The following is a 15,510-nucleotide window of genomic DNA, read 5'->3' as shown; positions in this document are numbered from 1 at the left end:
GAAAAGAGCATCACCTTTACCATACTGCAACAGTTGTTCCCTGCCTAAAAGTCCTCTTGTATCTACGACGGTGCCAACTTTTGAATAGGAAGGAAGGTTAAAGGTATCGGTTGCCTGAAAATAGAGAAAAAAATTACACCGATTATAATGGGAAGCCCCAAAATTTTTTTGTATGAATATGCCGTCAAACTTTCATATGGTATTTATAAGGCATCATTTTCGGGTATACAAAAAGATTGAGCTCGTGGCTGCGTAACGACCGTCAACGGCTCTCTTGTTATACCGTGATCCATTACCGCATAATGGTTGTCAATTGAGACCTCCACGTCGACTTCCACCCTTGATCGTAGAAAGCAAAATCACCCCATAACCGACTTTCCTAGGATAGGCTTCAGAGGCAATTATCCCATCTTGGCATGATATATGAAATACGTATAGCTTGGAGCGATATCGCATTACCGACGACTCAAGAATACCTCGAATGTAAGCCAACTATTTTTAGTGACTGAAGTTTGTAAGACCGATAAATGGTTTATAGTGGAGAATGGGGATGATTGGGGAGAAATTATATAACTGAGGGATGATGATGCTTGGTGTGTGTAAGGCCTTTTATAACCGTAGGAAAGGGTCTGTTTGTAAAGAAAAACATTAAAAATGCACTATAGGAGTGATGAACATATTCTAAATGTGTTTAAAGCATCTAAATTATTCAAAGCGTCATGCTTTTCATGCCGAGGAATAAGAAATTTGTTAGAGAAAGCTCCCCCAACTGGGCGAGGTTTCTCTAACAAATTTCCTTTCTTTTGATAGTAAAAGTACCTTTTCAGATGCCTGTAGATCACTTTATATAGTGTAAAATATCTCGAGAGTACATGTATGATGAAATTATATGAGTTTTGAAGCCTTCTGAAAATTATTCACTCTATACAATAAACAACGAATGTGTAAATTTGTAAACGAAATTCAAAGCACATATTCTCTTTCATTGTACATAATTCTCTCATAAAAGGGGTGGAATTTTTATAACATAGACATGCATCAAGTTAATATCAAACAGAAGAACCTTGTGTTATGAGAGTTGTGTATTCTTTTGGACAAATCTCTACTTATTTTTTTACGTTTTTTATCCAATTCCTGACTAGTATTGAAAATAAGCCGACAAGTGAAATCCTTTATATACAACGATGGTCAAATCTGTATACAAAGGTTGGTGTGATGCTTGTAAGAGCGAAGTTCGTGGAATTTGCGTTTAATAGTACTATTCAAATGCATGAGCTATGGACTAGAATCAGGAGGAAAGTTGGCGGATTGACCCGGGGAAAAATTATGAGGTTGGAATTCAAATTTCTTACTTTTTTTGATCTCTATAAGTATGAGCTATTAGAAGTGATTAGCGAGACGCATCTCAAGACGATCATATTATCGCACATCGTAAGCAAAAATGTTGTTATTGAGTTATATATGGAGTTCGCCAGTGCTGATAGATCTAGCCTATCTTTGACTACCGTCGCGGCGAATACGGGTACCAAAGTTGAAGTAAAAAGTCCTACTACATGGTTGTCCAGTACACTCATCGATCTCTAGCATCGATCTAAACTTTAGGGGTCAGTACCAATCAAGGTATCATTATAACCCAAATTTAGACACTCGGGCTCGACATTCAATTAGTGCGTTCAATTTCAATTTCAATTTCAATTTCAATTTCAATGGAACTGAAACATTGCGAACCTAACAATGACGCCCCAGACAATGCTTTGGATCCAAATGCGGGATTTAGGGCGTATAGACCTTTGCTCCATATGACGAACGTCGGCCTATAGGTTGAGGGTGGTTTAGAGTTTTTGCAGCTTCCGCACAGAACATCTAGTTATACAATCACATATCATGATGTACGAGTACTGGAAGTTAGAATGAAATACCCAAATAAAGATGTTTTTCTTTCTTCACTGAAGCGATATAGCTCCAAGAAATTTGAAGAAAAGTGCGCAATGAAGGATAAAAGGTGTAAGTGGAAAATTATGGTGTCTTACCGGAAGAAAATTAAGGTGTGGCCGATAAAAAAGTATTCTAGTCCCCATACCTACATTGTGACGGATGCAAGTTAAGACCATCTAAGGCTAGCCTTGGACATGATAGTTAAAATTATTATACCAATGGTGAAGGCTAGTCCCTGGATTCAAATACCAGTGTTGATTGCGAACATACGTAGTCAGTACTAGTACACTCCAACATACTACAAAGTGTGGGTTGCAAAATAGAAGGCTATGAAGAAGTTGCATCATGGGTGGGAAGGTTCATATAACTATCTATGACAATAGTGTTAGGTATTGGATTCCTACGTACCAAGTTCTGTAACCGATCTCAAAATAAGTTTTCCACCAGTTCTTTTGGATGTTTGAGCAATGCAAAGAGGCATTTCAACACTGCAAGCCTATGGTTCAAATTGACGACACTTGGCTATACCGAAGGTATCAATAGTGTTTATTGCTTGTCATTGCTTAGGACGGTGATAGGAAGATTCTACTTATAGAGTTTACAATAACTACCAGAGAAATGGCAGATGCTTGGGATTTTTTCCTAAGCCATTTACGTCGCCTCGTTTGCCCATAGCCTAGCATATGTGTCATATCAGATAGGAGACCCAGAATACTTTCGAATATTAATTGTCACAGAGCCCTCTGGGATTGCACTCATCATCGGTACTGCATACGACATGTGGGATCCAACTACCACCAAAAATATCCTTCGGTAACTGAGCGAGATCTAGTCATCGACATGAGTTTGTAGTTCGAACTATGTATTCACTGCACATAAAGTATTCATAGTAATTTATTTCATTACACTAACCAGTAGTTGTTTCTCGACAGGTTACGAGCTCGTCCAACGTCGATTCCATCAAATGTTGAACAACTTGAGCATCATTAACGTCTACGGTGCGATATATGTATCAAATATACTGTTCGAATAGTAGACGCAGTTATACGACGGGGATATACGATACAGGTACATAACGTCAAACTTGACCGAGTACACCAACTCCGTACTGAAGGGGACACATCATTTTTTGGTAACATTGGTTGTCAAAAAGACATACTTTCAACTAGCAGCCTTGTTTCTTAAGAGGGAGTCGGTATATGCTGGACAGATAGTGGGCGGTGGTATATTCTACGATGATGTGATGAAAAAGATTCAGTAAAGTACAGCGAGAGCGAACACCATGTATGTAGTATGCCACTCACGTTGAAACCTTGATTTTTGAATCATGGAGCATGCTAGGCTCGACCAAGAAATGTTATGTGCATCCTATCATATGAACCTAACGAAAGAGACCTGCAATTATGAGAGATTTCAAGCACTTCGGTTCTCAAGTGCACATACAATTGTTGTATATGGGAACATATAGATTGAATATGTACCTTACATTAATGACGTCTATCGACTACAATGCATTCACACTGTGTGGAGTCCTAAATTCCCACCCGTCCCAAATGAGAGTACGTAGTCGCCTGTGTCCAGTGTACCATTCGAGTTTGTGCCAAACAAGGACTTGTGTCGCGACCTAAAGTGTCGCCCGAATTCCACCCAGATAAGAAACAATAGGATATTCATGAGAGACACGATAAACAGAAATTATACGGGTATTACAGAAACCCAATGCATATGAAGCCAACATGTTCTCTTTACAAGAATAAGTTAGGGTTTCAGCATCAATAATATTACTTTCTATCAAATTTCATATTCATTAGCATGCTTCGTATATTCCTATTGGTTCAATTTGTTATTTATTGTTAACTTATCCATAACTCATGATAGATAGTAATAAAGGCAAAGGTATTGTTTGAATGAATAACTTCGGTTTTTTATTTATGACAGATCTATATTTACATCACAATATTTATAAAAAGAATACACACAATCATGTTATCAGGAAGAATGTGTGCCGCAAGGTAGTGGACGACGGCCGCGTAGTGGGTTTCTGTGTACAATTGGAGGTTCAACTGAAGGTGCATCTGGAGGTCAGAGCTGTAGACTTCTTCATCGTCATCATCATCGCCTGAATATGTACCTAGAACTGCCCCCGAGGCAATCATTTCTTTGGGATTAGTAGCGCCATCATTTTCCTCTATGGTTGATTGTTACATCGTCCTTACCTACAATCATGTATTTACCACTCCCGCGTTTGGTGGTTGCGACAATAAGCCACTCCCATAAAATAATGATGTGTGTGGTGTTTGGGTCACTATAGGCATGTAACCATAATGTGCCTTAAATCCGGATTACGTCAGAAAGGTACCGGGCATCGACATCATCATCGACTGCTATGTGGGCGTTTGTATTGGTATCGTCATCGGTGGTGGTGCATACATTGGTGTTTGTCCCAACATGGGGTTCGACATCGACATCTTCATGGAGGTGTAGTATACAAGAGACGTCGATGCCCTAAAATATGTACTTACAAGAATAAAAGAATCGGCCACGTACGACGGTGGTCCGTAGCATGGTGGTACTTTTGAAAAAACATCGGGTTACTAAATTGAACGGGAATAAGTGGAGCGAACTGACCCGAATATTACGTAGCCATAGGCGGCGCATCTTTTGCCAGAGCAGATGACGAATCCATCATGCGATCGCGTCCCCTCCTATGCTGTTGTAGCAGTCGATGTTGCCTTTTCGCTCGAATTTGCCTATTCCTTGCTTCCAGTGGTAGCAGATACAACTTGCCGATGGCTCTGAACCATGCCAAGTAATTGTTAGCTATCGCCGTGTCCGTTGAGAAAAAGGGTTCGCGAATGGGTAATTATTGCATCCTACAATCCCACGTCTCGATGTGCCGCATCGCCAAGTCATTGTCCTTCTCTCGCATGTCCATCTTGTGCAACATCCTTAGGTCTCGCGGTGGCGGCGTAATTCATTGCCTCCACATAAACTTCTGCATCATCCGGTTTGACTCGTGCATTTCGACTGTCATGTACACTATTAACGACACATTTGCATCCCACAAGTCTCGATTGGCCAACACTTCCGACTGAATGTAAGATATGATATCGATGTCGGCGTACGACATCCATTCAAATTGAAAAGTAGAATTGTAAATATTGTTATGCACGATTTTTTTTACGAATCATTGTGTAATTAATATAGGTTTGAAAGAATAAGTAACTAACCTCGGCTCCCAAGCGATGATCTAATAATAGCCTAAAATCTTCTAGCTCATCGAGTAGTCCCACGTAGCTCGGCCCATGGTTCCACCTGTACAAGTGATATGTTAGTTGAAACGTATAATAAAAAATTACTGTACAAACTAAGTATTTGTTAATAAATGATGTTTACTTCGTCACCAATGGGAACATGTATGGGTCGGTCACCTTAGGTCGTAGAAATGGTAGTCACCATTAGGCCCACGACTGCAACAGAAGCAGGCAACCATTGATCGATGCCTTACTCAGTACCGTGGCCTGACATATCTCCCGGTATAATGTGGACAATACGACAGATCCTCAACTTAGTTTTTTGTATTCATTGAAGTCCACTAGATGTAGTAGCCACCTTATGTGCACCAAATTTCGAGATTTGTCGGGCAGAAAAATGCCCTTGATTAACTTCATGATGTATGCTCGAGCGTATTGTTCTATGACCTCTCTCGTTCGATCTTCAAGGAGCTCGTCGAAATTATCCTCCAACCAGTTGATCGATATCCGACCACCTTCGAACTTGTCCGAAACCTTCCCCAATAGTGTTGTGTAGAGGTCCACTTTACCCGGAACAATTACTAATCTCATAATGACTGACCCATCCGCTGACAGGTTGAGTTATAACACTACGTCCTTGAATGTGATTATACACTCGTCACATGGAAGGTGAAAATTGTGTATTTCGGGCCTTCATCTTTCCACCAACGTGCTGATTAGTACCAAATCGAGTTTGTAGCCCTCGGACATGGAAGTCACATGTAAGAATCCAGCCACTTGCAAATGGCAATAAATTTTGGGGATCGCGAGCTTTCTCATATTATGAATGAAGCCATCCAAAAAATGATCATTCACTTATTTACTCAATAAAAACAATTTTAAGTTAAAAAATAAATAAATTTAACATTATTGAAATTAACAAAATTTAAATTCCCATCTTACCATTACTGCTTGGGCAGCAGTAATATGTTTGTCGTTGAAGTAGATTAGAGAGGCAGTAATTCGTGAAAAAATGATTTTAAACAAATACAATACAAGATAATTAATAAAAATAATTATTTTAAATGAAAATATTGAACACAATCAAAATGAGAGAGTTAAGAGACTTGAGAGGGCTTGAGATAGTTGAAAGAAAGATGTGAATGAAAAAAAATGAAATTTGGGGTATTTATAGGGTAAAAAAAACTTATTGTTTAAATTTTATTTTTTTTACTATTGAAGGAAAACACATTCAACTAGGCACGCTTTCCTACCACCTTTGCAGAAAGCTCGCCTAGTTGAATGCGCTTTCCATTTCTCTCTCCTAAAATCAATTTATTTGTGTGATTAATTTTAAAACCGGCCTAAAGGCTTAATTAATTAATTTTAAAATCAGTCTAAAGCCATATTTAATTAAAAATACAACTTTAGGCCTAATTTAGAAAAAAAAAACCTTTTACTGTTTTTTTTTTTCTAAAATTATATTATCAACGTCAAAATTATATTTTTGTTTTTTAGTTTTACAAGACAAATAATAGATCGCATCTCATTGGAGCGAACTACGTCACACACACCTATGAAATCGACATAATAACACAAAATAGCATGTATATCAAGACAAGAAAATAAAATTACAATTAAAATTACAAATAGAAAATAGTACTAATCTGCTGTGCGCATTCTGCAAATTCTCCTTTGAATCGAAGCTGAATCAGAATCTTATCAGCACAGAAATCCACAGTGGGATTTAAATTCAGGTCAAATCCATTAATCCGTTTTGATTCTAGGGTTTTTTTTATGTATTCATATATTTTTAAAAATTCTTTGGCGCTGGATTTTAATGCAGATCTGATTCTTGTTATTCAAGAAGGAGCTGTCTCTAATTATTATGAATTTATATTACCAGTAGAAATGTCTGAAATTAACGATTCGGAGGATTCTGGAGCTCGTAATCAATCTTCGACTTATCAGGTTTTATTTTTATTTTGTTTTTTTTTTGGAATTGAAATCTCAGGTTTCTTTTTGTTATTGTTGACAGGTAAATCTTTAATTTGATACATATTTATTTATTTTTTTCAATTTAGGAAGCGGAATCTATTGAGATATCTCATGTGGATAGCAAAGAAGATATGTTTATGGATGCATCGGATGAGTTGAATAATGATAATAAGGAAGCTGTATGGTCAACTGATCGGGATAACAATGCCATTTCAGATGAAAAGCCGGATGCGGTACCTAAACAGTTTGATGAAGTGGACAATGGTGCATACAATAACGAAGATAATGATAACAATCACGTTGTTAAAGAAATGGAACGATTGCGCGCTTTGCTGGAGCAAGCTGCTGAAGAAAAAGGGAAACTCGAATCCAAATACAAGGTTTAGTGTGTGTGTGTGTGTGTGTGTGTGCGCGTATGTATGCATGTATTTAGATATTTCAGGTATTGCTCAATGGTTTTCAGTTTATTTAATGTTACTTAGGGTTATAGTATGTGCAGGAAGAGATGCAGACACTTTCAAGGGAGATTTATGTGAAGGATAAAGAGATTGAAGGGCTGACTGCCAAACTTATGAGTTCAGTAGCAGAAACAGAGAAGGATGTTAAGAACCAGCAATATGAGGTTGCACTGGAGAGGATTTCGGCTGCACTTGGTTCAGTTATAGATCAAGGAGATCTGTTAGGTGATTCTGGGGCAGAGCAGATTGACCTTGTTGAGAAAAGCACATTAGCATTAATTGAGAAGTATAACCAGTTTCTTTCAGAAGTTAATCAACTTAGGCAGTGTTTGACAAAGGCTGATTCCGATTTTGGTGTGCAGGAGTTTGGGACCGTATTTGTTGCTGCCCATGATGAATTATATGAGTTGAGGAGGAAGGAAGCACAGCTGGTTGAAAACATAGCTTTTCTAGAAGATGAAAATAGGAAATTTTTTGAACAAGTTGAAAGTGAGAAAGCAATGGTGGAGATGCTAAAATCCGAGCTTGAAAAAACAAAGACAGAGGTTGAGCAGGAAAAGATGAGGTGTGCTAATACTAAGGAAAAGCTGAGTATGGCCGTGACAAAAGGGAAGGCATTGGTTCAGCAACGAGATGCCCTCAAGCAGTCTCTTGCTGATAAAACAAGTGAGCTTGAGAAATGTCTAGCTGAATTGCAAGAGAAGTCCAGTGCTTTAGAAGCTGCTGAATTACACAAGGAAGAGTTGGTGAAAAATGAAGTTTTGGTTGTGTCATTGCAAGAATCACTCTCTGAAAAGACCTTGATTATTGAGGCATTTGAACACATCCTATCCCAGATTGACGTACCTGAGGAACTCCAATCAGTGGATATTGTTGGACGAGCTAGATGGCTTGCTAATGAAAGAAAAGAACTGAAGAGTGTTTCGATGGACTTCTACAGATTGAAAGACACAATTTGTGCAATTGAGTTACCTGAAAATGTCTCCTTTCCTGATTTAGATTCTCGCTTGGCTTGGCTTAAGGAGTCCTTTTACCATGCTAAAGATGACATAAATATGTTGCAAAATGAAATTTCCAGAACAAAGGAAGCTGCACGTGATGAGGTAGATCACTTGAGTGCTTCACTTTCGACTGTACAACAAGAGAAGCATTACATCAAAGAAGAGTTAGATCACCTCAGAAACGAATATGAGGAAATTGTTGGCAAGGCACGTCAAATATCATTGGACAAGGATCATTTAAGTGCTTCACTTGAAGCAGAACTAGTAGAGAAGGATTATATTAAAAAGGAGTTGGACAACCTCTCAACTGAATATGAAAATGTAGTTGAGAAGATCCATCGACTTTCATCAGAGAAAAATCAGATGATCAGCATGCTTGTAGAGGCTTCTGGAATGATGTTGGCGGATCAAGAAGGGGTTGAAGAAGCTTCTTATCTACCCATGCTAATAGATAGGTGCTTTAGAAAGATAAAAGATCAACCGAATGCATCTTCAGAGACTACTTTCGTAGAAGCACAACTATTTGAAAAGCTTCAAAGTCTGTTCTATGTTAGGGATCTGGAGTTGACACTTTGTGAGGAAGTACTAGAAGAAGATATGCTGGTGAGATCACAGCTAAATGGTCTCTCGAATCAGTTGAAAGTAACTTCTGAGGAACTTTTTGCACTGAAGGAGGAGAAAGATGTTCTGCAAAAAGCTCTTGAGCAATCAGAGGAGAAGTCTAGTCTGCTGAGGGAGAAGTTATCGATGGCAGTTAAGAAAGGAAAGGGCTTGGTTCAAGATCGGGAAAACTTGAAACTTCTTCTTGAGGAAAAGAACTCGGAAATTGAGAAGCTGAGGCTTGAGTTACAACATGAAGAATCTACAGTTGCTAACTGCAGGGATCAAATCAGCACTTTGTCTACTGATTTAGAGCGCATCCCGCTGTTGGAGAGCGACCTTGCAGCTATGAAAGAGGCATTTGACCACATCCTATCCCAGATTGACGTACCTGAGGAACTCCAGTCAATGGATATTGTTGGACGAGCTGGATGGCTTGCTAAAGAAAGAAAAGAGCTGGGGAATGTTTCGATGGACTTCTGCAGATTGAAAGACACAATTTGTGCAATTGATTTACCTGAAAATGTCTCCTTTCCTGATTTAGATTCTCGCTTGGCTTGGCTTAAGGAGTCCTTTTTCCAGGCTAAGGATGACATAAATATGTTGCAAAATGAAATTTCCAGAATAAAAGAAGCTGCACGTGATGAGATAGATCACTTGAGTGCTTCACTTTCAACTGTACAACAAGAGAAGCATTACATCAAGGATGAGTTAGATCAACTCAAAAACGAATATGAGGAAATTGTTGGCATGGCACATCAAATATCATCGAACAAGGATCATTTAAGTGCTTCACTTGCAACAGAACTAGTAGAGAAGGATTATGTTAGAAGGGAGTTGAACAACCTCTCAACTGAATATGAAAATGTAGTTGAGAAGTTCCATCAACTTTCATCAGAGAAAGATCAGATGATCAGCATGCTTATAGAGGCTTCTGGAATGATGATGGCGGATCAAGAAGGGATTGAAGAATCTTCTTATCTACCCATGCTAATAGATAGGTGCTTTAGAAAGATAAAAGATCCACCGACTGCATCTTCAGAGACTACTTTCGTAGAAGCACAACTTTTTGAAAAGCTTCAAAGTCTGTTCTATGTTAGGGATCTGGAGTTGACACTTTGTGAGGAAGTACTAGAAGAAGATATGCTGGTGAGGTCACAGCTAAATGATCTCTCGGATCAGATGAGAGTAACTTCTAAGGAACTTTTTGCGCTGAAGGAGGAGAAAGATGTTCTGCAAAAATATCTTGAACGATCAGAGGAGAAGTCTAGTCTGCTGAGGGAGAAGTTATCGATGGCAGTTAAGAAAGGAAAGGGCTTGGTTCAAGATCGGGAAAACTTGAAACTTCTTCTTGAGGAAAAGAACTCAGAAATTGAGAAGCTGAAGCTTGAGTTACAACATGAAGAATCTACAGTTGCTAACTGCAGGGATCAGATCAGCACTTTGTCTACTGATTTAGAGCGCATCCCGAAGTTGGAGAGTGACCTTGCAGCTATGAGAGAGGGAAGGGATCAACTTGAGAAGTTCTTATTTGAGAGCAATAGCATATTGCAGAGACTAGTTGCATCAATTGGTCACATTGTCATTCCAGCTGATTCAACATTTCAAGAGCCTGTAGAGAAGCTGAACTTTCTTTCTGGGTATATGGATGATTGTCTGACTGCCAAGGCACGGACTGAACAAGACTTGCTGCAAGTAAAGGAAGAGGCTAAGAACGTAGCTGTCAAGTTAGCAGAGGCTGAAGCAAATATGAAAACACTGGGAGATGCATTGGCTGTTGCCAAGAATGATTTGTCTCAACTTGCTGAAGAGAAGAGGGACGTGGAATTTGGTAAAAAAATTTAGAAATAGAGTTGCAGAAAGCACTTGAAGAAGCTCATTCAGAAAATAGCAAGTTTGCTGAGATTTGTGAGGCTAGAAAGTCACTTGAAGAGGCATTGTCACTGGCAGAAAATAAAATTTTATTTCTTATCAGTGAGCAACAGGAGGTTCAAAGTAGCAGAGCTGCTTCAGAGACGGAAATGGAGAAACTGAGAGAGGAAGGTGCTATTCAGTCTAGCAGACTCACAGAGGCATATAACACTATAAATACACTTGAAAGTGCACTTTCTCAGGCAGAGATGACTGTTGCTTCATTAACTGAGCACAGTAACAATTCAAAAGTGGAAATAACCAACTTGGAGAATGAGCTGAGGAAACTAAAAGATGAAACTGAGATCCAGGCTAGGGAGCTCGCTGATGCGGAAATTACCATAAAATCGCTTGAAGATGCATTGGTTAAGGCAGAAAATGAGTTTTCTGCACTTCAAAGTGAAAAGAGAGCCGGTGATCAGGAAATATCAACTCTTAATTCCAAACTGACCGTATGCATGGAAGACTTGGCTGGAAGCAGAGGGAGCTCTGCAAGTAAATCCATAGAGTTGATCGGTCATCTTAACAATCTTCAAATGCTTGTCAAAGATCAAAGTCTGTTGTCAACGATGAAACAATGCTTTGATAGGAACTTGGAGCATCTAAAAGATGTGGATCTTGCCCTTAAGAACAATAGGGAGCATTTGTTGGACAAGAGGTCGGAACAGCTGCAAGATTATCCACTCATGGAGGTAGGCCTCTCTTTTTTCTTTCACCTTCCTAACTTCTTGACATTCAGTCACTTTCTTTCCCTAATTTGCTGAATGAGAAAGTAAATCTATCATTGATTTTTAATTGTCTATTTTCCTTTATCTCAGGATATTGCTCTTCTGGCAGGATGTTTCTCTGATGATATTGATAATAATGTGAACATTGGAATGGAGAATGATTATGAAAATGCAATCAATGGTGATGATGTTTCTTCATGCGTTATAAGGGTTGCAGAAGGGTTCCAGTTACGAAATAAAATCTTTGCTGATAGATTTGAAGGTTTTTCTAAATTCCTAGATGAGTCAATAGGTTCCTTGTTAAAAAAGTTACATGCCACAGAGGATGAGGTAAAAAGCATGGTTGAGAATATGGAATCCTTGAAGCAAAATGTTAAAAACCTGGAAATGCGTGAACAAGAAAAGGAGAAGGCTATGGCTATTTTACAGGATGATGTTGAAACTTTATTCTCTGCTTGTAGAGATGCAGTTGAAGACCTTCACTTCGAAGTCAAGAGCACTCTCACAGAATTTAACTCTCTTCCTGGACTTGAAAATTTGAACCATGGTTTGCACCCAGGAGGAGAATTTGTTGGACGAGATATGGCTCAGCAAGATATTGGTGGCAATAGATATATTCAGACAGCTGAGAAATTGTTCGCTGCTACTAGAGAAGTTCAAAGTTTGGTGAAGTTTTATGAAACCACTAACAAAGCAGTGGCCACAATTGTTCACAATTTGCAGAAAGATTTGGAAGATACCAGAAGAGCCTCAGAGAAAGCTATTGAAGAAAGAGATGTATGTCAAAGTAGGGTTTTCAAGTTGGAGAGTGATGTAGAAGCACTGGAAGAATCATACAGAGAAGTGACGCACAAGGTAGATGATTATCAAGCCAAAGAGGACATATGGAAGGAAAAAGAGGCAGAACTTTTGTCATTGTACAATAATATGTCGATGAAAGAAAAAGGTAAATCTCTCCCCTCTCACTTGATTGTTAATTGCTAATACTCTTTATTAAGTTGTTTTGTATTGTTACAGAAGCCAAGGAGCCGCTTCTGTCAGCAACTCAATTAAGAACTTTATTGGACAAGCTAAGTGTGATCGAGATTCCTCTTGTAGAGTCTGAAGACCTCGAGCCCCATAGCTCAACTGAAGTTAAGAAACTGTTTTCTATTATTAATAGTTTCGCTGAATTGCAGAACCAAATAAATTTACTTTCTTATGAGAAGGACGAACTACAGTCTATGCTTTCACAACAGAGTTTTGAAATTGAGCATCTTAAAGAAGAAATTGAGAGACATGTTAGAAATAAGCCAGAATTGGAAGTGATGAAAATGGAGCTGCCTGAGGCTACATTTGGCCTGGAAAAGATTATTGTTGGATTGGGAGGTAAAGAGTTGATTGGAAGCCCAAATTCTGTTGGTATGAGAGCACTTTTGCCTGTTTTAGAAAAGCAGGTGAATGCCTTGTTATTAGAGGCTGAAAGTTCAAAATCCAGAGCACAGGAACTTGGTACCAAGTTGCTTGGAAGCCAAAATGCCGTGGATGAATTGTCAACTAAGGTTAAGTTACTTGAAGATTCTCTTCAGGGTAGGACTATTCAGGCAGAAGTTGTCCAGGATCGGAGCATCTTTGAAGTACCTTCTGCATCCACAGGGTCAGAAATATCTGAAATTGAAGATGCGGTAAATACTTTACACATTTTCGTAATTAATTTGATTTATTAACTTGTTCTTGTCACTATTTACTGTCTGTGGTTTGATACATGCACTATTAGCTTGTTATATTCAGTTAGCATATGAGCTGTCTGGGAGCGCTTAACTATCCGGTATGAAATTTCGGAAACTTGCATTAAGAGGGGAAAAAAAGGAGCTTAAGATGATTGCCTGGGTTGAGATTGTGAGGCAAATATTGAGTTTATTTTGCTTAAAAGATATAGCTATTAAGCATGGCTGTTTAAATAGACCACTGGTTTTCTCTTATAAATAGTTTCAAATCTTAAATATATGGTTGGTTCTTTAGTTCTAGTTAAAATGAAATGCGTTTAATTTTTTTTGTGAATGAATCTGGTTTGTTATTGTTGTACCATATTGTTTTATCACAGATCTATTTGTTTGACCTAATGTAAGGCAATCTTGGAGAACTTAATTATGAATTTTTCATGTATGTAATATGTGTGTGTGTATATATAACACCAATGCATGCTCTCCCATTAAAAGCTGAATGCTGGTTGCTCAGTAGTCAATACCATTCTTGGAGGGTCTTTTTTATCTGTTTGTGCCTAGTGATGTATCATACATCCCTGCAAACATTGCTCTTAAGGACTTGAATTGTTTTTTGATGCTTATGCAGGGATCCCACGTAAAGAAAACAGTATCTCCTGTTCCCTCAGCCGCTCACGTCCGAATTATGCAAAAAGGATCGGCTGACCATCTATCACTCAATATTGACTCAGAAGCTGATCGCTTGATCAACAGTGAGGAAACTGATGAGGACAAAGGTTTGCATTCTCGAATTCTTTCTAGAAAAGTAACTTCTGATCGAAACAAGTTCTGGAATTCATGATCTTATGCATGTTTCCTCTTTTCTTTCAACAGGTCGAATGTTCAAGCCTCTTAATACAACTGGCCTCATCCCAAAACAAGGAAAGTCTATTGCAGATCGTGTTGATGGAATATGGTATAGATTTATCCATGAGAAAAGGAACTTTTCTTGCTTGCTATTCATTGTGTTCGTTTGTAATGCTCATTTATCTGTTTTTAATGGCTACAGGGTATCTGGTGGCCGAGTTCTAAGCAGCCGTCCCAGAGTAAGGCTTGGCCTAATTGCCTATTGCCTTCTCCTTCATATATGGCTACTTGTGACCATTGTGTAACGAAGGTTGCAATCATCAAGCCTCTGAACCAACGATGTACTTAAAATTGTATCATACACAAAATATCATAATCAATTCTTTCCCCATATGTTTTACATTTTTACATCATAGGCGGATAGGTTGTTAGACATATTTTGAGGACCGTATACATTCTCTGTGATGGCATTTTTAGGAACCGCAGAGATTGTAAGGTTCATGCTTTCAAAGGTAATAATAACTAGTACCATCGAGCCTATGTTGTCTGAAATGGGACATTGAGCATAATTTTGCAATTTGTGATAATAATAATATATGTTCTTCACAGTATTCTCCTGCTAGGTACCTGTGGGACATTGAGCCTCTGTTGTCTGGTTTAACTCTCGATACTGGAAGTAAGAAGTTTTGAGACGAAACCTGTGGCTAAATTTGGATTCAAGCTTCACACTTATTTTTAAAGTTTGACCTCAATTCAAGATTAAGGGGAAAACAATACAATTGATTATCTAATAAAAAAGTTGTCTAAATCCAGTCCTCACTTTAAATTGATTATTTGTACTAAACATAAAAAAAAAAATTATCAACTTTGTGAACTATTCGAGTTAAAGATGATAAGCCAAATAGTTGCAAAAGAAAATGTGGTGCGGTATTAACGCGGTAAGTAAATGACCCAATAAACCAATTCATTTGACATCACTTACAAAACTACACTTTTGATTAGTGCGAATAGATATCTGAATCGTTTTCACCAACTAAAAACTTTTACTCAAAAGAGGAAATTGTGATGTTTCATTTTGATTATTTGATATGTATCTG

The 15,510-nt window shown here is 38.3% G+C and overlaps 2 protein-coding genes across 6 annotated transcripts; both read left to right on the top strand.

Annotated features, from left to right (window-relative positions):
- The first annotated feature begins 6,731 nt into the window (after positions 1–6,731).
- Positions 6,732–11,469, top strand: LOC121214737 (protein MLP1-like). 5 transcript variants are annotated; one of them, XM_041088882.1, is made up of 4 exons: positions 6,732–6,925; positions 7,078–7,139; positions 7,253–7,546; positions 7,657–11,469. In XM_041088882.1, exons 2-4 carry the CDS (start codon positions 7,080–7,082, stop codon positions 11,068–11,070), a joined length of 3,768 nt encoding a protein of 1,255 aa, XP_040944816.1. In that variant the 5' UTR covers positions 6,732–6,925; positions 7,078–7,079; the 3' UTR covers positions 11,071–11,469. The 5 variants fall into 5 exon arrangements, with proteins under 5 accessions (XP_040944816.1, XP_040944815.1, XP_040944814.1 ...); XM_041088881.1 differs by having other exon boundaries at positions 7,075–7,139; XM_041088880.1 differs by having other exon boundaries at positions 7,015–7,139.
- Positions 7,849–15,024, top strand: LOC107909750 (major antigen). The gene is made up of 6 exons (XM_016837390.2): positions 7,849–11,828; positions 11,955–12,810; positions 12,882–13,528; positions 14,196–14,343; positions 14,441–14,522; positions 14,616–15,024. Exons 1-6 carry the CDS (start codon positions 11,247–11,249, stop codon positions 14,716–14,718), a joined length of 2,418 nt encoding a protein of 805 aa, XP_016692879.2. The 5' UTR covers positions 7,849–11,246; the 3' UTR covers positions 14,719–15,024.
- The last annotated feature ends 486 nt before the right edge of the window (positions 15,025–15,510 follow it).

This window comes from Gossypium hirsutum, chromosome D02 (assembly GCF_007990345.1).
Source record: "Gossypium hirsutum isolate 1008001.06 chromosome D02, Gossypium_hirsutum_v2.1, whole genome shotgun sequence".
Lineage (NCBI taxonomy): Eukaryota > Viridiplantae > Streptophyta > Magnoliopsida > Malvales > Malvaceae > Gossypium > Gossypium hirsutum.
The sequence above is the reverse complement of the archived record's forward strand: the minus strand, read 5'-3'. Positions and strand labels throughout refer to the sequence as shown.